This window comes from Mauremys mutica, chromosome 20 (genome assembly GCF_020497125.1).
Source record: "Mauremys mutica isolate MM-2020 ecotype Southern chromosome 20, ASM2049712v1, whole genome shotgun sequence".
In the NCBI taxonomy this organism is placed as follows: domain Eukaryota; kingdom Metazoa; phylum Chordata; order Testudines; family Geoemydidae; genus Mauremys; species Mauremys mutica.
This window is the reverse complement of record NC_059091.1, coordinates 12,594,433-12,619,088: the sequence shown is the minus strand read 5'-3', so window position 1 is coordinate 12,619,088 and position 24,656 is coordinate 12,594,433. Positions and strand designations below refer to the sequence as shown.

Here is a 24,656-nt window from a genome sequence, read left to right as displayed (position 1 = left end):
AGGGAGTGAACCTAAACCTAACAGCAGCAGAGACCTCGGCCAGCCTTTGGCATCGCACCTCATTGGCCCAGGCACGTGCCCAGCAGGGCAGGAGCCGGGGGTAGGGCCAGCACAGACTGTGTGATAATGGGTTGGGGGGGCTCAGAGCTGCAAACACACAAAATCTCCCCTCCCCCCCAGAGGTCACTCCCAGTAAAGGAGGTCACTGCCTTTACCTGGGGTCACTCCTGCCAGCGCTTGCCCCAGCACAGTCCTGCTGGCGGGCATGAGGGAGGGAGCCTCTAGGGCCCGTGGGATGCAGGGGGTGAGGCTTGGCTCAGGGCCTGATCAGCCCCAAGGGGGCTGGAGCTGGCTGCCTCAGATGGAGCTGGGGCTCCAGGTGCCCAGGGGTGGCTCTGATACCCAGGGAAAGGCACTGGGGAGGTGTCTGCCCCTGGCAGGGGCATTTGATCCAGGCCTGTTGGGGCAACGAGCCCAGCCTGAGTCCTGCGGGGCCCTGGGTGCAGCCCGGCTCTGCCCTGCTGCGGACCAGCCCTGGACGCGCCTCCTGTGCGGTCCTGGCTCCTCCCCCACTTACTTGGGCACTCTGACTGCAACTCCTCCTAGGACCCCTCCCCGCTTCTGGAGCCGAGCTCCCCACTCGGGGACGGGGCCGAGAGGCCAGGGTGCCAGGCTGTGGTGGGAGGGGTGCAGGGAGCCAGGGCTGGGCCAGCACCCCTAGGCGGTGAAGGGGAATGATATGGGGGCAGAAGGAGGGGGTTCTCTTTAACCCTTTGCAGACTGGACAGACGCAGCCTGGGGCTTAGTGGCTGGATCACATCCCCCCAAAGCCAGACGCTGGTAGCAGCCTCTGTGCACCCCCCATCGCTGGCAGAGGGGTGACCGGAGAGGGAGGGGGAGGGGCTGTGCTTTGGGTCCCAGGCAGGGTAGGAATGGCTGAAGCTGGTAGATAACAGAGCCTGACTCTCCCCCTACCCATCGGGGGCAGGGTGGCCATGGGGCACAAAGGGTGACAACCCTAGACGCTGTGTCAGAGGGAGGGAGCTTGGCCTGCCCCCTGCCCTAACAGCCAAGCAGCCTGGGGGGTCCCAGCCCCTCTCCCGTCCCTCCCCCAAGAACTGACACTGCAGCCAGGAGTAGGGGGGAAGGTGCCTTGTTGAGAAAAGCAGGTGGAGCTGGGGGCAGCGAGCTGTGGGGGGCAGAGTCTCTGGGAGGAAGGGGCTGCTTCTAGGCCTCCTCGGGGGCCAGCTGGTCGAGGGTTTGGACGTCATCCAGGAAGCGCCTGGTGGTCAGGATGTGACTGGAACCTGGGGGGGGAGACAGGTGGTTGGTAGCGGTGGGCACAGTGGGGGAGGCATGAGGCTGGCATCACCATCGCCCCCATCCTTGCAGCTGGACCCTGCTCTAGTGCAGGGAGGGAGGGGCTGTCTCCTGCCCCCCCACGGCCTGGCACCGCACCCCTCGTGCCGCTGTACCCTGCATGGCCAGGCAAGAATCCACCCGCTGACAGTGTTCCTCACCCTTGGTCTCAGAGGGGTGTGTGCAGGGGGTGAGCCATATCCCCATGGGTGTTCCTGGGGGTGTCTGACTGGGCCCCCACACATGGTCCCTTGTAGCAGGGTGAAACCCCTGCTCCTGCCTGGGCCTGGCAGGGCCTGGCAGGGCTTGAGAGCTGCTGCTCTAGGCTGGGCTGATTGGGGAAGTGGCTGCAGCTGGGGCCATGCCCCAAACTGAGCCAAGGGCCTTATAGAAAGGCCAGGGAAGCCAGAAGCCCAGACAGTCTCTCTCTGCCTTCAGAGAGAGAAGGGCCTGGCTGCAGGGAGCTTGAGACTGGATACCTGAGTGAAGCAGGGCTGGGGAAAGGCAGAGGAGCTGGGGAGCTCCAGCCTAGAAAGCCCCAGGCTGTGGCCTAGCGAAGGGCCAACAGGTACTGGGGGTTGCAGAGGGCAGCCCAGGGGTAAGCCAAGGCAGCAGGTCCAAACCCCTTTGCCTGTGATGAGTAGGCTGATACTGCAGTCTGCCCCAGAGTGTGGGGCTAGACAATGACTGGCAGTAGCCTATACTGAGGCAAGGTGGGGATAGAGGGTGGGGGTTCCCCAAGGAGGGGAGACCCAGAGAGAAAGGGGTTACTGCCAGGGGCAGCACCCCATGTGAAAGGGCACCGGGTCCAGGGAGGGACACGGGGGGCCAGAGGACAGGCGGATCACCAGCCTGCAGAGGGCGCTCCAGCGCTGGACCGAGCTAATTCCCGGAGTCACCAGCAGGAGGCGCCGCGGGGGTGAGTCTGACCCGTCTACATCCCTGGGCAAGGAGAGCCCTGGGGAGCCAGAGGCCAGGAGCTCAGGTGGCTAGATACAGGCCATGTGGGGCTGCGGGCAGGTGGGGCCAGCACATCTGTTCCCAGGCCCCCCCCAGTGCAGGAGGACAGAGGGTGGCATGGGCGCCCTGTGGGTGCTGGGCAGGTGGTTCTAGGGTCTCCCCCTCCCAGAGGGTCCCGACTGTCCCTGACCTGGGCATTCCAGCCACCCTCCCCCCAGGACTCGCCCCACTCACCGATCACCACCTCCCACTTGCCCTCGCTGGCCTGGGTCACTTCGTAGGCGCAGCGCATCTCAGACATGGACACCCCACCCAGCACGTAGATGATGAGGCGCTGGCCCGTCAGGTTCTCGGCCGCTGGCCTGTTCTTGTGCCAATGCCAGAAGCGGGTGCTGGGGGGAGAGAGGGGCAGTGTGGATACCAGGGGCTCGCTGAGGGAATGCCAGGCGGAGGGGTGGGCACTGCCCGAAGCAGGTGCTGGGGGGAGAGAGGGGCAGTGTGGATACCAGGGGCTCGCTGAGGGAATGCCAGGCGGAGGGGTGGGCACTGCCCGAAGCAGGTGCTGGGGGGAGAGAGGGGCAGTGTGGATACCAGGGGCTCGCTGAGGGATGCCAGATGGAAGGGCAGGGCCCCGAGGAGGCTGGGGGGCAGGCCCTGCCCAAGGCCGTGGGACAGGAGACCCAAAGCCGGCAAGAGGGAGTAGGGGAGGGTGGCACCTGCCCTGGGCTGGGGGTGCTGTCTGAAGCTGGGCCAGTCCCTTTCCTCCATCCTGGGCCCTGGTGTGCTGAGGGACTGCTGGGGGCGGGAGACATGCTGAGAGGGGTCCAGGGCTCCAGGCTCTTGGGCACCCCCTCCCCTGTAGAGGGCAGGGTCCTGGCCACACACTCCCAGGCACAGAGGCTCCTACACCCTGGGGGGGGAGGGGGGAGGATGTCAGGGCTCTGCCCCCCCACAGCCCAGCCAGGCTCAGCCTTACCTGACAGCAGCCTGGGAGCTGGTGGAAGGGACCGGGTCTGAGAGGAAGGGCCACAGCTCCCTGTCCAGTCTGTCCTCAGTGATGTCCTGGTGGGGAGGGCAGGGGGAGGGCAGGTCAGCAGGGGCCAAGCAGCAGGAACCTTGGACCTGGTGGCCAAGCCAGGCCCCACTGGGGGGAAGGGCTGGGACAGCTCCTCACTGAATGATTGACACTCCCTGGGGGGAGCAGCCTGGGGCCCCCTTTCTGGGGTGGCGCATGGGGAGCCAGCAAAGAGCACACGGACTCCTCCAGTGATGCCCCCCATCTCCCCACATCCCCCTCAGCCGCTCAGTACCCTGCTGTGAACTCCCCACCCCTCCATCGTTATGGGGAGGGCAGAGACCTCCTGCAGCTGGATCCAGGGCCCCTCACTTGGGGGGGGAGGCTGCCCTCAGTGCCCTTTCCCTGCTGCAGGCAGATCCAGGCCCTGCCTCTTGCCCCATGAGGTGTGTCCCAGCCACGCAGGGGGCCCAGGCTGTGATACAGCCGAATGCCACATAATAGGGGCTTTTACATGAATCCGCTGCGTTGACTTGTACAGGGAAGCTTAAGGCCTGACGAGCTGCGGCTGGCGCGGGGGGCAGCGCCCCTGATTGGATTAGCCATGGGATTGAGGCTACCGCAACTGCCTGCTCCAAAATCCCACAGGAGGAACCATCACAGCGCTGGAGCAGGGGCCTGGGAGCCTCCCGCCTGTGATCTACCAGGGACAGGAGCTCGGGCAGCGGGGTTAATCCTTGGCCTGGAGGATCCCCAAGCCAGTAGGCTGAAGGCAACTAAATGTGCTCCCCTCACCCCCTTGAGGAGTGCCCCACAGGGCAGGGCGACGAGGGGCTCAGGCCCCAGCAAGCGTGGGGGGAAGGAGCGACCATGTCACCTCTCACAAGCTAAGCAGGTTTGGGCCCAGGCAGTGCTTGGACAGGAGACCTCTAAGGAAAAGCCACTGGGTGCTGGGGGGTGCTAGTGAGTCAGCAGAGGGTGCTCTGTGACCCCAGTGCGGCGCTAAGGGGCTCTGTTCTGCAGGGAGCGGGGAGGGGGAGGGCTCAGCAGGGGGCGCTCTTCCCAGTCAGTCAGTGTTGGCCCCAGTGCGGCGCTAGGGGGCTCTGTACTGCAGGGAGTGGGGAGGCTCTGCAGGGGGCGCGCTCCCCGGTCAGTCAGTGACCAGTACTGTGCTGCAGGAGTTTGTCCTTCAGATGAACGTCAAACAGCTGCTCCTCACTGGAGGTTAGGCCAAGGACCCTGCCGGCCATTCAGATTCCAGTGCCAGTCATGACAGTGTGCTGCCTGGATCCCCTGCACTTCCAGCCCCACACACTGATCACCTCCTGCACTAGCAGGGCCGGCTCCAGACCCCAGCGCGCCAAGCGCGTGCTTGGGGCGGCATCCCGCGGGAGGACCTCCCGCAGGCATGCCTGCGGATGCTCCACCGGAGCCGCGGGACCGGCGACCGCCAGAGCGCCCCCCGCGGCGTGCCGCCGTGCTTGGGGCAGTGCAAATCCTAGAGCCGCCCCTGTGCACTAGACTCCCAGGCAGTGTTGCTGTGCGGCTGTTAACAGCTGCCTGCCACTCCTCAGAAAGAATTCAGGCCCAGTGAGGGACCCCTGTATAAACCGCCCGTGCCCCACCCCAGAGGTGGCAGCATCGCAGCACCGGGTAAGACAACTCCCCGGCACTCGTGTCTATGATTTAAGACCCTAAGGATGGCAGCAGGAGAGGGCTCTTTGAGCCCCTCACATGGCTAGAGCCTGGTATGGTGACCAGACAGCAAGTATGAAAAATCGGGACAGAGTGTGGGGAGTAATAGGTTCCCATATAAGAAAAAGTCCCGAATATCGGGACTGTCCCTATAAAATCGGGACATTTGGTCACCCTTGGCGCCGAGGCCCCGCCCGCTCCAATCCCAAATCCTGCTGCCCAGGAGCTGATGGGGAGGCTGGTGCTGCTCGATTTGCAGCACAGGAAGCAGCGCAGTGGGGCAAATGGGTGCCGGACAGCCACTGGCTGCTGGCTGGCGGCCCCGAGCGCGCTGCGCCCCCCGGGCTGCATGAGCCGGATGCTGTGGGCCAGGCGCTGCTGGGGAGTAGAGACTGACCTGGTTGTATCTGCAGCCGATCCACTATCTGCAGAAATGGTGCGCGGATATGCAGGGCTCTACACATGGCTGACCCCAAAGCAACCCCTCCCCCTTGTGCCCAGCCTGCCAGGTGTGACCCCCACCCCCAAGGCCAGGAAGCAGACAGCCGGGTACCTCCATGACGTCCTTGAGCCTGGGGGTCCAGCGGGAGAGCGGGTAGGTGGACTCCAGCCTCATCTTCCTCTTGGGTTGCAGCTGCCCGCTCTGGGGGAGGAAGGGAGAGGGGGTGAGAGGCAGCAGGGAGGGGGTGCGGGGTGGGAATGGGGGCAGACAGGGAGAGCGCGGCCTATCTGAGTCGCTCCAGCCGGGCTGGCAGGGGAGAGGCAGAGAAAAGAACAGAATGGATCACTGAGCGAGAGAGAGAGGAGGGGAGAGAGACTGGTGGGAGGACAGAGCCGCTTCACCCCATGCAGTAGTCACCAGCTCCAGCTCCCTGGCGATCTGAGGTCCTGACCCCCAGGGTCCTCTGCAGGGGCAGAAGGGGTCACCCCAGATGGGGAGTAACTCAGGGGTCACCCTCATATGGGGAGGGCGTCACCCCACTGTACAGGGGCAGAGGCCACCTCTGTGCTGGGAGTAGGTCACTGCCATAGGGGGACACCCCCAGGATGTCCTGGGCTCCCCTGTGCAGCACAGATCTGCCCCTTGGCATGGGTACAGCTACCGGCCCCTGGCCCCAGTCCCTTACCCCACACCTGAGGGAGGTGCCCAGGAGCTCCATGTTGTGGATGATGTTGCCCTGCTGCTGGATGCTGGCATGCTGGATCAGCCTGCTGATGCCCTCCTCGCTCACACCTGCATGGGGAGACACAGGTCAGCGCTAGCACCCCTGGGACGCACCCACAACCCAGGCACATTCAGTCCGTGGCCCAGGAGTCCTAGTTCCCCGATCAAATCCTGAGATCCTGCTCTTCCCACCCCTCTCAGAGCTGGGGGCAGAACCCAGGAGTCCTGGCACCCAGCCCCCCTCTAACCACTAGACCCCACTCCCCTCTCAGAGCTGGGGGTAAACCCAGGAGTTCTGGCTCCCAGCCCCCTTCTAACCACTAGACCCCACTCCCCTCTCAGAGCTGGGGGTAGAACCCAGGAGTCCTGGCTCCCAGCACCATCCGCTCTAACCCACTGGATCCCACACAGTTAATGACTGAATTCAGGTTCTTGCTGCTCCTGCCTCCACAGGTTCTCTCGGGCGCTGGGGGCAGGGGTCTCTCTAGCTCCCCCCGGCAGTGCAGTGGGAGCCCCCCTCCCCCTGATCTGGGCTCCCCCTTTTGTGGCCAGTCAGGTGCAGTGTCAGAGCCATGGTCTGGCTCTTTAAGGCTGTGAGGCCTTGAGCTGGAGGGAGGGCAACCCCCCCCAAAACCATTTACTGCTGCTTAGTGCAGAGGGGGAGGCCTGGCAACTCCACAGCACCCCCTGGCCAGGAAACTGGGCAGCCAGAGGAGCCACATGAGGGCACCTGGCCTGGGCAATGGGCGCAGGGGCAGTGCCTGAGCAGGGTTACAGGAAGGGTCCCGGAGCAGGGCCCTGGCCCACTGAGCCAGCATGGGGCAGGAACCGATGGGGGAAGAGGGACTGTGCCAATGTCAGGGGCAGGGAGGTTCCCCAGGCCCTGGTGAGCTGGGGGAAGGGGCTGGATGCAGCAAGAAGCAGGGAGCTGGTCCAGGGAGGACACAAGGGGTGGGCAGGGAGCTGGTCGCAGGGGGCTCAGAGGCAGAACATGGTGTCTGAACAGCCTGCAGGAAGGGAGGGATGTTCCCCCTCCCTGCAGAGAATGGACCGGGGGGCTGCTCCGGGTGTGTGTCTCCATTTCCCCTCCCTGCAGAGAATGGGCTGGGGGCTGCTCAGGGTGTGTGTCGACATCCCCCCAGTGCTGCCCCCTGCAGGCCTGTGGCGTTACCGTTGTTCAAGATGTAGAGCAGGATGATACGGAGCTTGTCATAGGCCTGCACGCTGGGGTCCAGCAGGACGGGCACGATGATCTTCACGGGGTTCTTGATCTTCTCCCCATCCACATCCATCCCCATGGCCAGGTCCTGGGGGGCGAGGGAGGTGCACACACAAGGCCCAGGTCAGGCCGCTCCGCTTCCTCCCACCCCCGCAACAGGATGGGAGACGCGATGGCCCCATGACCCACAGCTCGTCTACCCCCTGTGCCAGGGCCCCCTCCTCCCTGGGGTCGGCTCCCCCTGGGGTGCGCAATGTGCCTCCAGAGAGTAACCTGAGCCCCATGTCCCCTTTCTGCACCCCTGGTGCTGCATGGTGGGGCTGGCCCTGGCTCCAGCGAGCCTGTGGGTCTGAGACCCCTTTCTCCGGGCTGAGTCATGAGCCAGACTCTGCCCCCCAGCCAGGCTCTGCCCACAGACCCACCTGCTCCACGCCGCACAGCTTCTCCACCGATCCTTTGAAGTGCCGCATGCAGTGCTCAGCCAGGTTCAGGTGTGTGGCGTACTGCGGGGAGAGACCAGGGCATGGGGGAGTTTACCGCATCACCGGCTGGTCCAGAGCACCTGCACCGCCCCAACCCGCAAGGAGGGCCCCTCAGCCAGAGGGGCAGCCCCAACCGGCTGTATAAGGCAAGTATATAGGGATTGTTTTGCCCAGCACTGACGTGCTGCCACCTCTGGGGTGGAGCGGGGCAGCTGGAGGGGAGGATCAGGCGGAGGAAGCAGCTTCCAAAGCAGCCCATGGTTTCTCTGTTAGTCACCACGAGGCTGGGGGCTTGGAGACCAGCAGGTGTCGGGGTACCTGTGCCAGTGGCCAGGAGCTTTCCGTTGGCACATGGCCCAGTGGCACCAGGAGTGGCTCCAACGGGCTAGTTTGGAAGCCCACCAAGGCCCTCTCCCGAGAGCTGCAGCAGCAAGGCGTGGGCATTACCCAAGGGCTGCCATTGCTGGGGCATTGCTACTGCCCATGGTGCCACACAGCACCTGGGGGGAAAATGGCTCTGCCCGATGGGACAGGTCAGCAGCTCTCATCAGGCAGTAAAGCAGAGTGCCCGAGAGTGTCCTGCCCCCCAGAGAGTCCCTAATGTGCCTCACCCGCCCCACAGAGCACCCTGCCCCCCCCATTACCCCACTGAATGCCCTGCCCCCTGCCCACTAACAGCTCCAGCGCCGTTACCTTGTTCAGCTCTTTCTGGTACTGGGGCAACTTTTTCACCATCTGGGACAGGTCCTCGATGTTGGCCTGGAGGGAAGCAGTGGTGAGATCCCGGCCCCTCCCAGCACATGGAACCCCCTACCCCTGCAGGGCAGAGGCCTCGCCTGGGCCAGGGCGGGTCACTCAGGCCACACATGGCTGTGGCTTGGGTTAGACCTGCTTTTCCCAGGCGAGCTGGAATGAGATGGGAGCCCCGCAACCCAAGCACCCCCTGAGGTGTAAAGCGGCAGCAGGCCGCGGAGATGCCAGGTCTGGCTCCCTGCAGCTCTCCCTGCGCGGCCGCGATCCTGCTGTCTGACCCCGCCCCATGGGCCCCTGCCCTCCCCCACTGTGGGGAGCTCCAGAGCTCTGGCTGGGGGGCAGGGGGCTCCACATATACTTCTTAGCCCTTTACAGGCAAACCCTGGGAGCAATGGGACAGCCCCCCCCCCCCCGCCAAGGCCTCCTGGGGCAGCAGAGCAGCCCCTCCTCCCCATCAGTGGCAGTGGGATGGGTCCCCCCGTCCCGGACTCCCCCGCCGCACCTTGTCCGTGGTCAGGCTCTTGCTCTCAGAGAAGGTGTGCAGCAGCTCCGTCACCTTCCTGCAGCAGGGAGACGGGTCAGGCCGGAGCCAGGCACTGCCTTGAAGGTAGGGGGAGCCCTGTCCTATGCTACAGGGGATAGAGCCCCCGCCCCACAGGCAACAGGGTTTTTTGCCTCGAGAGCCTCAGATGGGGCCGGGGGAGTGTGGGGGGCTCTTCCCAAGTTACTCCAAGGCAGAGAGTTCAGTGCACCTCTGGGGGCTCCTGGCGCCTTGCTGGGTGGGTCTGGGGGCAGCAGCAGGCCCAGTAGGAGGTCGGTGAAGGACTCCCTCAAGGGGGCTGTGAGGCGCATGGGGAGATCCTGGGATCGGGGGAAGACAGTGTCCAGGGGGATCTCCGAGAGGAGGTGCAGACAGTGGCTCTGGAAGGGAGAGCTCAGGGGTCCTTTGGGGAGAGGGGCTGGGGCCAGGGGGTCTCAGCACTCAAAAAGGAGCATGTCTGAGGGACGGGCCCCAGCACTGGGTGGGAGGGGGAGGGGGAGTCCTGGCAGTGAGCAGGAGAGGGGTGTGTTGGGGGGGGTGTCCCTGCACTGGATGGGAGAGGAGTGTATCCAAGGGGGAGCGGGGTTCCAACACTGGGTGGGAAGGGAAGGGGAGGGGTGTGTCTGAAGGGGCAGATGGGGGAAGTCCCAGCACTGGAAAATAGGGGGAGGGGTGTGTCAAGGGGGTGGGCTGTCCTGGCACTGGGTGGGAGAGGTGTGTTCGAGGGGAGAGGTTCTTGCAGTGGGTGTGGAGGGGAGGGGTGTGCTGAAGCATGGGGGTGGGTAGCAGGTCCCAGCACTAGGCATTGGTTGGGGCACAGAGCGGTGTATCCTGGGGGGAGGGGGAGATGGGTTCTGGCCCTGGGTGGGGCACGGTGGGGAGTGTCCGAGGGATGGGTGGGGCATGGAGGGGTGTGTCAGGGGCAGGGCTGAGCGCGCTCACTTGGAGACGTCAGCGATGTGCATGTGGCGTAGCTGCACCCAGAGTTCGTCATCTTCGTCCAGCAGCGCCTCCTTCTCCCGTGAGTCGCTGGTCCCCGTCGTCTCGTACCTGTGGGGGAGGGGAGATGGGGTCAGGCTGCGGCACCCCTCCCCCAAGCCTGGGGGCTGCAGAGCAGTGCAGGTGCCTGGGTCACATCCCCCCCCCCCGCGCCCGCCTGAGGAGGAGTGCGGGGTGCCCCCTGCTGGCAGCCAGGCCCTACTTGAAGGTGTCGTTCTCAATGCTGAGCAGGTCGTAGGCCATGGCCTGGTAGGTGAGCTCGTGCAGCAGTGGGGACACCAGGTCGAAGCTCCGGTCCACAATCAGCAGCTGAGAGCGGGCTTTGTCGGGGCCCTGGGGCAAAGGAGAGAGACCCGTCACCCCCTGCTCCAGCAGAGGGGTCCTGGCCTGGCTCACACGGCACAATCCAATGGGTCCTGGTGGCCTGAAACTTCACCACCCGCCCTCTCTGCGGCCCAGCCCCCAACCCCAGCAGGAAGCCAAGAGACACCTCCCAAGCTAGCTGGGACGTGCCCTGGGGTCCTGCCCTGACCGGCAGGGAGAGCTCCCCACCCAGCTGTGCTGCAACGCCCCCTGCAGGGACAGGCCACCTGCCCCTCCTGCAAATAGCAATGCTCCCCTCCCCTAAACACGCTCTCTGCTCGTGCCTCTCCACCAATGGGAGCGTGCCCCTTGCAAGGCAGCCCCCCGACTGCCCCCTGCCCCATATGCTGCGTGGGGGCGGGGGGAACTACACCAGAAGGCCCTGGCTAGTCTATTGTTAACCAACACCAGGCCCAGAGACTCTTTGATACAAGGTCCCAGAGGGGGACAATGGGACGTTATCCCGATGCCCCACCTTGCATCTGAGCTGGGACCCCATGTGAGGCTCTAGCTCCCCACTCCCAGCCTGGGTGGCCCCCCAGCATCCAGTTGGACAGAGACCACTCAAATGGTCAGCATCTCAGACCCACATCATGGGCGCTGGCCCAGCCCATGCTCCCTGCCTGATCAGCATGCACTGCCCTCTTGGCGCAGCAGGTGGCGATAGGAGACCAGCCCTGCGCTCCCATGGCAGACGGCTCTGAGACCAGCTCCAGCAGCCCCAGTGGAACCCAAGCCCACCCAGGAGCACCTCGGCAAGGGGCTGTGTCTGCTCTTCGCTGGGTAGCACAGACAGTCGGAGTGGGGGGGGGAACGTACAGCCCCTGACGCTTCCCCAACTGTCCCACCTCAGTACATGGCCCGATTTTCAGCCACGCTTGGGAGCAGAACCTCGGACCAGTCATCACCCACTCGCTGGCAGATCTCCACAGTCTCTGGGTAAATGGGTTGAGGCTCGGGTGACCAGATGTCCCGATTTTATAGGGACAGTCCTGATTTTGGGGTCTTTTTCGTATGTAAGCTCCTATTACCCCCCACCCCCTGTCCTGATTTTCACACTTGCTCTCTGGTCACCCTGGTTGAGGCTGATGGGGAGGTGCCTCTCTTGGAGGAGTATCTGGCCCCCACCACTGTAGCACTATCATTGCTTCATCCTGCCTCCCCCCGCCAAACCATGCACGTGGGGCTGGGCAGCGCTGTCACCCCATTGCAGAGGGGGATGGAGGCCCAGAGAGGCTGGGTGACTCACCCAAGGTCACACCGGGAGTCTGTGGCAGAGCAGGGACATGAACCCAGAGCTGGCGCCATCATTGCTGTCCAGACCTACCCAGCCTGGGTGGGTTGCTATGCCCAGCGTGCCCCACACCCCCCGCCTCACCTCCTGGACTCGGCTCACACCTTTGTCAGTTCAACTCTGCTGGAGGGATCCCCGACTGCAGATGGGGGCTGGCATAACCACTGGGTCACCCCACCTTGCCCAGAGCAGAGGGGCGGTTAGTGCTCTGCCTGTGCCAGCTACTCCTCAGGGCTGGCAGCTGGGAAACATCAAGGCAAGAGGGACTAGTGCAAACAAGGCCCCAGGGCGCTGTCACGAGGGGCTGGGTGGCTTTGGAGACCTGACTGCTAGAGGCCATGCTCCAAGAGACCCTGGGGTTCTGCGCCAGCTGGCAATGTGGGGGGCACACTGGACTAGCCAGCCAGGATTGTGCTGCATGGAGCAGGGGCTTGAGTCAGCACTCCCGGCCCTGCGGTGGGCGAGCTGTCTGGATTCTATTGAAGGGGGCTGGGCAGTCCAGCCTGCAGCCCCTGTCTGATCTGTGCTATTCTCAGGAGCTGAGAGCAGTGCTGGGGAGCTCAAAGTCCTGCTCCGTGCACACCCTGCTGCTCTTACTCCTGTGAGTCCCCCCAGGGATATCCTGTCATAGGTGTAAGCACTAACCCATGTTACCCGGGGGAAACTGAGGCATGGAGCAGCGTGCCAGGAGTAGGTGGCAGAGGCAGGAATAGGAGCCAGGAGTCTGCAGCAAGTAGCTCCGGTGGTTAACAAGCATGCTGTCAATCCCTTCCCTGTGTAGACGGTTTGGGCAGCCAGGTGTGCGCGGAGCCGTTGGTTGCTTCTCAGCCCTCCCATGTGAACAGCTGATTTGCGGGAAGCGGGGGGAGTGGGGGAGAAGCGGGGCGGAGCACAGGTGAGCTGGGGCTGGGGCTGGGGTGGGGAGCTGGAGCACCCACGGGGTCGGCGCCTAAGGTGCCACTTTTAGGTAATGTGCTGAGGGGGAGCGGCTGCTCCCCCCAAGCTAAGCTCTTGGGTCACTTAAACTTACCGGTTGTTAAATTTAGAAGCCCTTTTAGAACTGGTTTTCCCACTCAGGACAACCAGTTCTAAAAGGGCTTCTAAATTTAACAACTGGTTCCCGCGAACCGGCTCCAGCTCACCACTGTGTCTACATGTAAACCGCTGCAGCTGCGCCGCTTCAGTGACGCCGCCTTTCTCATGCCCCGAGCGACACAGTTACACTGACCCAATTGCCTCGTGTAGACCAGGCCTCAGTCTGACCTTGGTCAGTTCTCAGGCGAGAGCTCCCAGCTTCCCTCACTTATCCCCCAGCTCAAACCTTTCCAACTCTGTGTTCTCGAGCTGGGGGCCCTGCTCCGATTCCCTGCTGGGAGTGTCCAGCCAGGAGCCCTTGGAGCTGGCACGGTCTTTCTGGCTCCCAGACTGATCTGGGTTGGATTCTCTTCATTTCACCAAGACAGGGAGGTGACAGCCCCTCACACACCATGATTCTTACCTTCCCTGAGAGTCCTTCCCCCCCATGTCCCACCAGAGAAGCCATGCAACATATAGGGGAAACTGAGGCATGCACTGGCTTCATAAAAGATATTACAAACATTCCCAGTTGGTCACAGGTGCACAGTCTCCCAGCAGCTCGGCAAAGGCTGGAAGCAAGAGCAGAAGCAACAGGAGGGAGAGATCTGGGCAGGCCTTGGATTTTACATCACTTTGCTTCTCCTAGAGGGACAGGAACCTCTGAGTTTCTTGTGCGAGAATCCAGGGCAGGGTGGGTTTGCAGCTCCCCTCTGCTGGGGGTGGGATGGGGACGGCAGAAGCTGGGGGGAGCCCACAGGCCAGGGCTGACTTGTGGCTAAGGCTTAGGAGAGCTGGGTTCTAATCCTGCTCTGACAGACTCCCTGCATGCCTCAGTTTCCCATCTGTAACACAGGCCACCCCGCCTCCCCTGGGAGGCTGAATTCACTAGTGAGGTTCCGATACCGTGGGGATGGGTGTAGGAGCACACACAGACAGGAGTGTCCAGGTGTGGAAGAGGCTCCGTGTGCAAAGCTTAGTTCTGTGACCGAACTGCCCTGTTTATAAACAGAGAGATTGTGCTGGGCACACACTTCCCCAGGCGGTGCCTCGGTTTCCCCATCTGTACAGAGGGGATAAGGACACTGGCCTTTGTAGAGCACTTTGAGATCTGCCCACGGCCAGTGTTAGAGAAGGGCTGGGGCCATTAGTCCCCACACAGGGAATGCTATTGTTCTGCCAACCCCTCAGGATCTCCAAGCAGGTCTAGACCCCACCCCTCCCCTCGCCAGGATCTCCGAGCAGGTTTGAAATCACTCCTCCTTCCTTCTACTTCTCATGTGCTCCCCACACGGCTCTGTCCCAGGGCGAGGGCATGGCCGGCACAGCTCACTCACCTCTCCCATGCTGGGCTCGTATTCCTTGAACGCCTTGAGTTTGGCCAGCACAGCGCGAGCCAGGTGGAAGTTCTCTTCATGGTCCCTGCAACAAAGACAAACCCTATGGGTCAGAAACCTCTCCTCCCGCAGGGCACACACACTTCCTGTAGGAGATGACCAGGTACCCTTCCCCCGCTGGGCACACTCACTTCCTGTAGCGGATGGCCGGGTACCTCCCCGGCACACTCACTTCCTATAGGGGATAGCTGGGTACCCCTTCCCCCGGGCACACTCACTTCCTGAAGCAGATAGCTGGGTTCCCCTTGTCACAGTGTGGGGGAGACAAGGCCCTGCACCCCCGGCTTCCTGTGACTCACCATGACTCTCAGCCAGCCAGTAAAACAGGTTTGTTTAGATGACAGCAACACAGTCCAAGGCAGGTCTTTCAGGTACAGACAACAGGACCCCCTCAGTCAGGTCCATCTTGGGGGTGCCAGGGAGGCCAGCACCCTGGCTAGGCTCCCCTCCATTTTCCCAGCCAGCTCCAAACTGAAACTCCCTCCAGCCATCTCACCCAGCCTCCCCCCGACTCCTCCTCCAGCCTTTGTCCATTTCCTGGGTAAAGGTGTCACCTGGCTCCAACCCCCCTCCTGGTTCTCAGGTTACATGCTCAGGTATCTGGCCTCAAGGAAAGTTTCCCATCCCCAATGCAGACAGTCCCAGCAAAACTCCCCTGCAACCTGCCCAGGTCAATACTCCCCTCTCCCTGCTGCGTCACAGGCACCCACGCAGTATTCAGAGAAAACATTAAGAACATTCCCACTTCGTCACACCCCTTCCCCCGGCACACTCACTTCCGGTAGCGGATGGCTGGATACTCCTCCAGGGTTTCGCACAACGTGGCAATCTGCTCTGCCAGCATCTCCTGCTCCTTGTTCTTTTCCCAGGCGCGGTAGTGGCTGAACCAGATGTGGAAGGTCTGTGGCCTGTCCAGGGAGTACACCTGGGGGGCGAGGGGAGCAGAGATCAGACCCTGGTGCCAACCGCTCGCAGCCAGGCCAGCTGTGCCCCATACCACGCCCCTAAGATGTGCTGTTGGACCAGACCAGCCTGGCAGAGCCATAGCGAGCCCCTAGTGAGGGAGATCCCTTTGCCAGAGCCACTCCTGTTGTGGCAGAGGGACAGTGGCCCAAAGATTCATGCACCAGCCTGGGATGAAGACTCCCCGTCTTCAGGTCCTTACTGAGCTGCAGACTCCCAGGTGCCCTCGGGGTGTGTCTCTGCCCTGGAGAAGTCAATGTTGGGGGAGGGGGCTTGGCCACGCTTCTAGTCTGGTGAAAGCCCCAGTGTAGCCACGGGCAAACCTGGCATCAACGCGCGTCTGCTGCTGTCGCTTATTTCACTGGCCAAACAGAACGAGCCATTGGGGCAAACGTGCTTGGACACCAATAAAACAGTATCGGCCATGAAGGGTTTGCTGGCGCAACAGGACGGGTGAACCAGCAAAGCCTCCTGACGGACACTCAGCTTATACCTGCCAAAGCTTCTCTTGGCACAGCTGGCACCGGTACCCCAGATGAAATAAGCTACAGTGGCGAAAGGACTGCTTGGCCAGCATATCGGCATCTACCCAGGGGCTCTGCCACCACAGCTGCATCAGTTACTGGGGGGATTTTTTCTCTTATGTCCCCATAACAAACCCAGACCAACAAAGCTTTTGTGTGTAGACCAGGCTCATATCGCTCTGTGCCTCAGTTTCCCCATCAATGCAATGGGGCTGACAACACAGCCCTCCCCTCAGGGGCGTGAGGGGGGAAATCCACTGACGACACAAGGAGGGGATGGGGCGGTTGGGCAAAGGGCAGGCGTGTGGAGTATCGGGCTGTCTTGCAGGCCTGGTATAAACCATCGGTAAGAGCTGGTAAAGCCGGGGAGGCAGGGCCCTCCTCCCCTAGACATCTAAGCCAGCGATTCCACGTCTCACAGGGTGTGAGCAGCCAGCTAGTCCCTGCTGCCCTGTGCTGGCATCAAATCTAGGGCCCTAGAAGGGAAAGGTTCCCCCCACCCCCGTTGAACACTAAGGGTGGGGGGTCGTACGTCACTGTCTGCCCCGCAGCCCAGCTCCTCCAAAGCCCGGCCACCCCTCACCTGGCTCTCGTAGGGCAGGAAGGCCACGTTGATGTCCTTGAGGGTTTTGATGGCCTTGGTGACCCGTGACTTCCTCAGCTTCTTGACTAGAGGCTCAGGACAGGCTGCAAGGCAAAGGCAGTGGGTGGGGGTGACAGGCACAGGGCTCAGGACCCCCAGCACAGCGCCAGCCCCCCCAGACAGGGCCAGGATGGGCACAGCAGGGGCAGTAGTGCTGCACACCTGTGGGGAACCTGGGCAAGCCAGCGCGGACACACAGGAGTCAACGATGAATCCAGCCCCACCAGAGTCACCCCGGGTTCTCGCCTTCTGCAGCATCAGCAGCGAGGGGGGGCCATAATCTCTCCTGTGCAGCCCCGTCTCACACCCTCCCTCAGCCCCTCCACAGGGGGAAGTGACTGGAGTGTTCAGCTCAGGATGATGCACAAGGAGGAACGGAGACTTGGGCTCCCCCTGCCGCTGTAATGGGGAGAAGCAGATGTGACCCTGACACACTGAGTATTCTGGTGGTGTCCCATCCCCCCACCCCAGTTGGGACTGATGGAGCAATGCATGCTGGGAATGGTAGCCAGAGGCCACCATTCTGGGCGCACGCTGTGAGCCGTGTTGGCTGGAGGCAGGCCCGTGGGGGAGAAGGGGGGAAGGGGTAGGTGGGGTCGTTCGGTCTGGTCTGCTGGGGCACTGGCCTGCTGGCAGAGAGAGACCCCCCACCCCCACTGTGCCGCTGGCCAGGCTCCCAGCTGGGGAATCCGCTGTCTCCTGATACTCACGGCTGATGAAGAAGACGTGAGCCGCCTTGTAGTTGAAGGTGGGGGTGCCCTGGAAGTCACTGATCAGAGCCTGCACCGACTGCAAAGGGGGGAGGGGGGTTGTCAGCACCAGCCGAGGCCCCTCCCTGCTTCCCGAAGGGCCCAGCCCATGCCCAGCCCCTGGGGACTCAGGGTCCAGCATGATGCTGTCAGGAGGTGGGCTGGTTTTCACCCCCCTGGCTCTGGGCTCCCTCCCCACCTGGAGCAGGGCATGTGCCCATGTGCCCGGGACAGCCTCAGGGCCCAGCCCCGTCTCTCGCTGGCACACAAGTGTCCGTGCTCGGCCACAGACGGGACCTGGCATTGGCCTTGCTGCTGAACTAAGTGGGCTCTGAGCAGTGCCCAGGGAACAGCCGGCCAAGCAGCAATCCCAGGCAGCCGCCATCAGGGCCCGCTCCCTTCCCCGGTGCCACACTGGGCACCTGCAGCTTTGCCACACCAGCTAGCCAGGCAGGGTGTTCGGAAGCTGTTCGGACCACGTGACCGGCCATTGTGACAGGTGAGAACCTGGCTGCCCGGTTGTGACGTTATTGACGTGAACAGGGACCATATAGAACATGGATGTAGTGGAACCAAATCTTGTATAAATGGGGTCAAATAGGGTGTCTAAGACAAGGTTGTGGTTTGCTGGATGTATATGTGTATCATTTTTGTAGTTGAAGTTACAAATATTGGCTCTAGACTGTGTGTATTTCAAACTTCTGCTATGCTTCTGGGTGACACCTCAGACAAGTTGGAGTTAGCTCTGCCTAGCCTGCTTGATGGCTCACTAAGGATCATCAGCTAAACAACTGACCTATTGAGAGAAGGCAGATATGTAGGCAGACTTGCCTAGGTGACTCCAGACTCCATTTTGCTGTCATTTTCCACAGTAAGAACAAAGAGGTGTTCTTACACCTGGAAAAGACTATAAAAGGCTGATGCCTCATCTCCATCTTGTCTTCAGTCCTGCTTCATACTTCTGGAGGGACTTTGTTACAAGGAAGCTCTACACAAAGGACCGAATGACCCATCCCAGCTGTGGATGTACAGTACTCCAGAGACTTGATTTGAACCTGCAGTTTATTCTATCACTGCTACAAGCCTGAACTAAGACCCTTGCCGTTACTGTATGTAATTGATTCCATTTGACAAATTCTAGCTCTCATCTATATCTTTTTCCTTTTATGGAAAAACCTTTAGATTTTAGATTCTAAAGGACTGGCAACAGCATGATTTGTGGGTAAGATCTGATTTATATATTGACCTGGGTCTGCGGCTTGGTCCTTAGGGATCAGGAGAACCCTTTTTCTTTTATTAGGGCATTGGTTTTCATAACCATTTGTCCCCATAACGAGTGGCACTTGTGGTGATACTGGGAGACTGGAGTGTCTAAGGGAATTCCTTGTGTGACTTGTGGTTAGCCACTGGGGTAAGACCAAAGTCCTTTGGCTGGCTGGTTTGGTTTGCCTTAGAGGTGGAAAACCCCCAGCCTTGGGCTGGAACTGCCCTGTTTTAAGCAATTTGTCCTGAATTGGCACTCTCAGTTGGGTCCCGCCAGAACCAGCATCATTACACCGGTCCCGAGCCCCAGCCCCCAGCTCGCAGGCCTCTACTCCAGCGCTCCGTCCGCGGGCAGCACCTGTGGGTTCTGGGCTGCACCATGCTCCGCCAGTGCCCCCTGCCCCTGGTCTCCCTCCACTCACCTCCCTGCAGCAGATGCAGGAGCCTCCTCCCCCACAGTCCCCGCTACATGAGCCTCTGCCTCAGCGATTCTCCTTCGCTTTGAGTCTCAGCTGAGGTTAGGGTAACCAGATGTCCCGATTTTATAGGGACAGTCCTAATATTTGCGTTTTTTTCTTCTATAGGATCCTATTACCCCTCCAACACCTGTCCCGATTTTTCACACCTGCTATCTGGTCAGCTTAGCTGAGGTTGCCTCTCTCCACCTGCTGCATCATCCCATCCAACCCCCATGGGACTGCACTGCGGAGAGGTCTGTGGGACAATCTGTGCTTCCCATGGCAAAGAACACGAAGCCCAGCTCCGGGGAAGCAGCCTCTTGGGGGGCCCCTACTAGCCCCATTCCCATCCTGAGGTCGTGCTGCGCATCCCCCCGGACAGCGCCACCTCCAGGCAGCACAAGGAGCTGCCCCGGGGTCTCCCCTGCTCCCCATCCACCTGCCTCAGGCCCGAGCTCCTACCTTCTCCACAGGGCTGAGCAGGTAGATGGCCTCCAGGCTGGGGATTGGCTCCCGGCACTTGTCAATATCTTCCACAGCTAGGAGAGAGCAGACACTGGGTGTGGGTCAGTGCGTCCTAGCCACCCACCCCAGCTGCTCTCCACCGGGATGGGGGGAGGGAAAGCCAAGGGGAACAGGGATGTTCGCTGGCAGCAGGCTGGGGGGTTCTGCAGGCTACAATGCAGCAGCTGCTTTGATGTGGGGCCATGGGCTGCGATGCTGCCACAGTATGGAGCAGGGAGGGAACATCTCTTTGTACTGTGCTGGGGACACCCCGCTAGAGTCCTGGCTCAGCTCTGTGCCCTCCACCCTGGAGCAGGGAGCCAGCATTCCCCCTCCCCAGCCAGGACCCTGCCTGCAGCGTGGGGGAGGAGCAGCGAGGAGTTAACGGGAGCTGAGAAAAGCGCTGAAGACGTTCCAGGGGCTGAAAGCGCCGGGCTAAGGGAACTAGAGCTGGCTGGGAAGGTACCAATAGCAAGGAGGGCGTCTACGGGGCTGCAAAGGGAGGAAACTAGATGCAAACGTGAATGTAGACAAGTCAACTCCCCGACTATGAGGTGTGTCCAAGGGGGAGGGGAGCCCTGGCGGGGGGATCAGACGGGAGGGAGGGGCCACTCACATGTGATGCCTTCGTCCACGATGTCGGACATCTTGCAGCATGATGAGAGGATGCGCGTGCTCGGGTGGTCCATGATTAGCACCTGAGGTAGCGAGAGGGGAGCTAGTCACTGCCCTGAGCCCAGCTGCCCACCATCATCATCCATGGCACAGCCAAGGGAGCAGAGCGACTGCTAACGGCAGAGCCGATGGCTCCCGGCCCAGCCCTTCCACAGCAGAGCAGCAGGGCCGTTACCAAGCCTGCACTTGGCTGAGCTGACCGTGTTAAGGACTGCGTGAGGAGCGACAAGGAAAGCGGCTCCGAGCAGAGTGGCTGGTATGAGATGTAGGAGACGGAGACAAACCTGGGACCCCCGGCCATTCGGAATGGCTCTACCCTCCTAGACTGGAGGAGATCAGCCTCTTCGCCCAGGTGACAGGGTGAGTGCAAGAGGCAGGGACAGAACCCAGGAGTCCTAGCTCCCAGTGCCCTGCTCTGATCCACCACATACCCGGTCCCCAGCCCTCGGACAGAACCAGGATCAGGGCACGGAGAAATGGAATGAGAGGAGTCTCCATGTTCCCCTAGGAAAGCCCTGTAGGCCATCGGCCCAACATCTCCACCACCTTCCTTCCGTGCCGAATGAACCCATTGCTCTGTGCAGCCCAGCATCCCTCTGTACCAGTTCCAGCCACTGGGAAAGCTAGTCCCCTGTGCTCCCTCTGCCGCACCGGCCTAGCCCACTGCTCCACACACCCCAGCCCAGCCCATGCCGGGGGCTCAATAACCTGCCTGCCCAATGGTGCATACTGCCCCCATGCTTGGCGTCTCCTGTTCCTCCTCCCACCCAGGCTGGCTCACTGGGCCCAGTGGTCTGATCCGGTGGGGGTGGGGGGGGTGGGGGGGATATGGGGCTAGCTGGACAAGCTGGGGAAGACAGACATACCCAAGTCTAGCTGGAGACGGATGATGGGCTAGACAGAGCAGGGATCTGATCCAGCCTGGAAAACCTCAGGTTTCTAATGAATCCCAAGAGGCTGGAGGGGGAGGAGCACAATATATGGATACAGCATATCCCCAGGGGGACACCAGGGCAGCAGGCCCGGCCGGCTTACCTTCCATTCTCCTTCCTTCTTCACGCTGCGAAAGACAACGCTGAAGATCTCTGCGAGGGAAAGAGACGGGGATTAGTGGTGGGGCTCGGACAAGATGGCTGTGCCCTGAGCCAGGACCCACTGGCTGGTGGAAAGACCCCTCGGGGAAGTGGCTCAGAGGCTGCTTTCAGGCCAGCTAATGATGTGCTCCTAGCAGAGCCCCCAGTCACCGACCGTGGTGGGCTGGCAGGCTAGATGGGCCGTGGCTCTGATAACCTTTCCTTTCTGCCAGGCCAGATACGAGCGCAGCTGAACTAAGGATCTGACCCCGTGCAGCAAGAGATAGGGCCGGCTCTAGGTTTTTTGCCGTCCCAAGCAAAAGAATTTTGGCTCCCCCCCCCCCCCAGATCCCTGAGCTCCCCCCCACTCACCAGTGCCCCCCTACCCACACTACCTGCAGCCCCAGCACTGGGCTCTCTCTTCCACTCACCCACCCACACCCCCTGCCATCCCAGCACTGGGCTCCCCCCCAAACATGGGATCCGCTAACAGCACACGGCAGCCGAGCCCTGGCCTAGCTGCGACTCTGTCCCCATGCGGGTGGAGCTTCTGGGCGGCGTGGAGCGGGAGTACTTCCAGGTGATGATGCAGCTGTGGGGTGGCGCGGAGAACGTGGCCTCCTCCCTGGGCTTTGCGGCGCTGCTGGTGGCCGAGGTGGATCAGTTCGTGCTCACCCCCCTCACCCCCAACATGCTGGTGGCCGAGGACCTGGAGAGCCCCCCAGACCAGCTGCTCTTCAGCCTCACGGTGCCCTGGCCCAGCCCTGGCCTTTTAAACCCCAGGTGTGTGGTTTGGATTTAGCCACAGGCCCCGTCCACTGCAGCCTGGGCTGGAGATTCAGCAGTGGCCTGGGCTTCTGAAGTAACGCAGCCCTCACAGCAGGTCAGGGTGTTGTGAGAAGACAAGGACTAACAAACACCTCAGAGTCCAGCATGCACAAGGCAGCAGAGGCCATGCTGATCGAGTGTCAGGCTTTAACTTGTTCTCTCCTACATTACAGCTATAGCCTAGGCCAGCTCTGCGATGGGGCTGGGCTGAAGCGTACTGCTTCACTATGGTACAAAGTGGCTATGATGTCATTTTTCTCCTCGCACGCAGCCATTACCCGTTCTGACAGGCTGTTTATAACACTAAGATTACTAGTTTTCAGAGGTGGTTGATGGGGAGAGGGAGGGGCGCAAGTTGGAAGTTTCGCCTAGGGCACAAAATATCCTTCCACTGGCCCTGGTGGGAGTCACCCCAATGGAAAGAGATGCTCCCCCAAGGTGCAGCTCCTATGGCAGGGGGCAGCCCTTGGGGGTGGGGCAGACACCCTCCTTCCCCTTCTGCTGTGTGACAAGCAGGTGATGGGGGGAGCTCTCTGCTCCGACTGACACCTAATCCTCCCCAACTGGGCCCTGCCCCCGGCTCCGCACTTACTCTCACGCACCACTGCCTTCAACCCGGATGGAGCCATCTTCGCCTCCTGTCACGTCCACTCGAGTCCTGTGGGGGGAAGTGGGAGTCAGCTGTGCACGGGGCAGGGCTGGAGTCAGGACTCCTGGGTTCCGCCCCTGCTCTGTTCCTGCCCTTGTGCGCGCCCTGGCCTCTCCCTGCCGTGCTCTGGGGAGTGTCTGTGACCCCTCACAGATGGATGGACCCAGCCCCCCCTAGTGTCACTGATGGATGGGCCCAGCCCCCCCAGTGACTGATTTCAGTATAAAGCAACTGAGGTGCTGGTGGGTCGATGTCTGCAAGGCTGATGACGGCCGAACGCCGCAGCCCCCCACTTCTGGCGCTGTGGGGGCCGGGCCCGGGCACCCATGGGCAGGCGCCTGGTGACAGGGCCACGCAGGTCCCCACTGAACCCCCACCTGGTCACGTGGGGCACAGAGGGAGGCAGGGGCCTCGGGCAGGCTTAAAGCGAGGACGGGGTTCGGGTAGTGGGGCCTCAGCTCACTCCGGTCAGAGCCCCCCCCCGAGCTGCAAGTCCCCCTTCCAACCAGTGCCCCCCTCAGCTGTGTCCCCCCACCTCCACCCAGCCCCCCCCAGCCAGGCCCCTCGCCCCCCCACCTCCACCCAGCCCCCTAGCCAGGCCCCTTGCCCCCCCACCTCCACCCAGCCCCCCCCGCCAGGCCCCTCGCCCCCCCACCTCCACCCAGCCCCCTAGCCAGGCCCCTGGCCCCCCCACCTCCACCCAGCCCCCCCCAGCCAGGCCCCTCGCCCCGCCACCTCCACCCAGCCCCCCAGCCAGGCCCCTCGCCCCCCCACCTCCACCCAGCCCCCTAGCCAGGCCCCTGGCCCCCCCACCTCCACCCAGCCCCCCCCAGAGTGGCCCCTCGCCCCCCCACCTCCACCCAGCCCCCCAGCCAGGCCCCTGGCCCCCCCACCTCCACCCAGCCCCCTAGCCAGGCCCCTCGCCCCCCACCTCCACCCAGCCCCCCAGTCAGGCCCCTTGCCCCCCCACCTCCACCCAGCCCCCCAGCCAGGCCCCTCGCCCCGCCACCTCCACCCAGCCCCCTAGCCAGGCCCCTCGCCCCCCCTCCTCCACCCAGCCCCCTCGCCACGCCCCTCGCCCCGCCACCTCCACCCAGCCCCCTAGCCAGGCCCCTCGCCCCCCACCTCCACCCAGCCCCCCAGCCAGGCCCCTCGCCCCGCCACCTCCACCCAACCCCCTAGCCAGGCCCCTTGCCCCCCCACCTCCACCCAGCCCCCCAGCCAGGCCCCTCGCCCCCCCACCTCCACCCAGCCCCCCAGCCAGGCCCCTCGCCCCCCCACCTCCACCCAGCCCCCCAGCCAGGCCCCTCGCCCCTCCACCTCCACCCAGCCCCCCAGCCAGGCCCCTCACCCCCCATCTCCACCCAGCCCCCCAGCCAGGCCCCTCACCCCCCATCTCCACCCAGCCCCCCCCCCAGCCAGGCCCCTCGCCCCCCACCTCCACCCAGCCCCCCAGCCAGGCCCCTCGCCCCCCCACCTCCACCCAGCCCCCCAGCCAGGCCCCGGGCTGTACCAGGAGCAGGAGCGGGTTCGATGGAATCTCCTTCCCTCACTCGTCACTTCGGGCAGAACGTGCTGGGCAGGCCTGAGCCGCGCACACAGTCACTGGGATGGACTGCGCCACTCGGCAGGGAGCTCAGTCCCCTTTAGTGGCGGGAAAATATGGTACAGTCCCAGCAAGGGTGACATTGTCCTTGGAGTGGCCAATGGGGGGAAAAACCGGTTGGATCCAGTTAGGACTGGGCCATGATAACAGTAAACAACAAGATGGCGGTCACAAGGTGGCAGTTCAGACTCCATCTTGGATTGCTGCTTTAGCTTTACAAACTACACATTGAATTTAATAGACACATATTTTAACAGACTATAATCCTATAACAAAACACACCCAGCAGTATAAACAAGTCATTGTCTGTAGGAAATGTTAGTTTGCACTGACTTCACTAATGCTTTTTATGTAGCCTGTTGATGTACCCCTGGAAGACCCTCTGCGTACCCCCAGGGGCACATG

General features: G+C 62.3%; 1 protein-coding gene across 1 annotated transcript; it reads right to left on the bottom strand.

The window, feature by feature from the left end:
* Positions 1 to 1,171: 1,171 nt before the first annotated feature.
* On the bottom strand, positions 1,172 to 24,291 carry LOC123354017 (syntaxin-binding protein 2-like). Its single transcript, XM_044995614.1, has 20 exons — positions 24,159 to 24,291; positions 22,589 to 22,654; positions 21,131 to 21,180; positions 20,037 to 20,118; positions 19,379 to 19,455; positions 17,157 to 17,235; positions 16,387 to 16,490; positions 15,093 to 15,241; positions 14,257 to 14,341; positions 10,391 to 10,521; positions 10,132 to 10,239; positions 9,151 to 9,208; positions 8,589 to 8,654; positions 7,836 to 7,916; positions 7,366 to 7,501; positions 6,157 to 6,263; positions 5,583 to 5,672; positions 3,296 to 3,381; positions 2,554 to 2,711; positions 1,172 to 1,307 (listed from the first exon to the last, which is right to left on the bottom strand). The coding sequence occupies exons 2-20, from the start codon at positions 22,623 to 22,625 to the stop codon at positions 1,228 to 1,230; spliced, it is 1,764 nt and encodes a 587-aa protein (XP_044851549.1). The 5' UTR covers positions 22,626 to 22,654; positions 24,159 to 24,291; the 3' UTR covers positions 1,172 to 1,227.
* Positions 24,292 to 24,656: the final 365 nt, after the last annotated feature.